General features: G+C 48.1%; 1 protein-coding gene across 1 annotated transcript in view; it reads left to right on the forward strand.

Moving 5' to 3' along the window:
* The window catches only part of LOC120746553 (bone morphogenetic protein receptor type-2-like), a 6338-nt gene extending 5261 nt beyond the window's left edge, over positions 1-1077 (forward strand). Inside the window, exon 6 of the mRNA XM_040051973.1 lies at positions 559-1077. Within this exon, the coding sequence (XP_039907907.1) occupies positions 559-795 (237 nt within the window). The 3' untranslated portion in view covers positions 796-1077. The remainder of the gene's footprint in view (positions 1-558) is intronic.
* Positions 1078-1870: the final 793 nt, after the last annotated feature.

Genomic DNA, 1870 nt, shown 5'->3' on the forward strand with positions numbered 1-1870 from the left:
TTCCTGTGGTGGGAAACTATTTCTTGCAATTTTTTGCATTTAAAGTTTTGAGGGATAAACCTCTTAAATTTCTCCAAGTAGAAAATATATGTAAAAAAAAAACAAAAACGATTTTCAATTTTGTTGTAGTTTATTTGCACTTTTTTGCAATTAATGTAGTTACTATGGACTTAATGCATACATATTATTAAAATGGGCTATAACAGTTGTATTGATGTATAGCAACTTGAAATGCTCCCAAAAATGACACTACAGCATGTAAAAAAATAAGCTCTGGCGGACTTGGTTCTATGGTAGGTCTTAAAGGGTTAAATAAATATCGTCAAATAATCGAGATCTCAATTTCAGTGAAAATAATTGTGATTATCATTTTTGCCATAATCGAGCAGCCCTACCTGTAACCTCTGACCCCTTTGTTGCACTGTTCCTTTAAGGGAAGAGGCGGGGCCATTAAAAACAGACCAATCAGAATGATACAAAGGTTAGAGGTTCAACCTCAGATTGATCCGTGAGGAACGCCACAGCTCACTTTCCTGTTTCTATCCTCTGTCCTGGCAGCTGATTGGTCGAGGCCGTTACGGCGCAGTGTTTCGCGGTTCTCTTAACGAGCGCTGCGTGGCTGCCAAACTCTTCGGCTCAGCTAACCGACAGAACTACGTCAACGAGCGCTCCATCTACTGCGTGCCGCTGCTGCAGCAGCACGACAACATCGCCCGCTTCCTGACCGCAAACGAGAGGACGACGGCAGACGGACGCCCTGAGTTTCTGATCATCATGGAGTACTACCACACGTGAGTTCATCACAGCAGGTCTGAAGCTCGATCACGGCGGGTCCCCGTGGACCCACCGGAGGACTGAGAGAGCCCAGTCCTCCGGTGGTGGTCAGGGGAGCAGATCTGGCCCAAAGCAGGCATGACAGGCCGAGCCCACTCAGAGTGAGTCTGACTGCTGAGGCTCAGCCATTGGTCAGATGACCTGGCTGAGCCTCAGGTGTGTTTGGACCACGTCTGACTGCGCCTGCTGTCTGAGCTCTCCTGACCCTCCACGTTCATGCCTCTAGCGCCCCCTCGGGGCAAACCTCACAATTCAGCTTGTCTGCTGTCGCCCTGTGGTGTAATGGGGTCTGCAGCCTGTGGGGGCGCCAGCAGCGCCTTCACACAGTCACACAGTGCAGCTGTCAGCCTTCACCTCTGCTCTCCATTAGTCTGTTTGTGCTGGAAGACGGCGCCTTCACACCCTCTTCCTGTCTGGAGCCTCTGATCTCACACACACACACACACCACACACACGCGCGCACACACACACACGCACGCACGCACGCACGCACACACACACACACAGATCAGCTTCCAAACCTCCGTCAGTCTTCAGATTGATTTCTTTCCTTCCAGGCAGCCACGAGCAGACTTTACTGTTTCGCCTCTTGAACCTGAAACACGCTTAAGATGACCTCACATCATTTTACAATCTGCACCTTCTGACATCATCAGGGCTCAGAAAGTTTCCCAACATGTGAAAACATGTTCAGACTCTTGTTATCAGTCTGTATCTCACACACAAACAGACACACACAGATGCAGTGATGTCTGGTCTGGTGGGTTTCTGCATTCCTCTGCAGCCCTCAGACAGTAAATTACTTGTTTAAGTGTCTGCGCTTACACACACACGCGCGCACACACACACACCACGCACACACACACACACACACACACACACGGTTCATCTTAAGGCTGAAATCAACCATGAAGTTGCCACTTTAACTTTCATCGTATCCAGTTACAGAGTGAATATATGGAGCTGCCAAGATCAACAAATAAATAAGAAATGGATATTAAAAATAAACGGTACCAACACAGAGCAGCTATCTGAA

This window comes from Simochromis diagramma, unplaced genomic scaffold (assembly GCF_900408965.1).
Source record: "Simochromis diagramma unplaced genomic scaffold, fSimDia1.1 OVJJ01000316.1, whole genome shotgun sequence".
NCBI lineage: Eukaryota > Metazoa > Chordata > Actinopteri > Cichliformes > Cichlidae > Simochromis > Simochromis diagramma.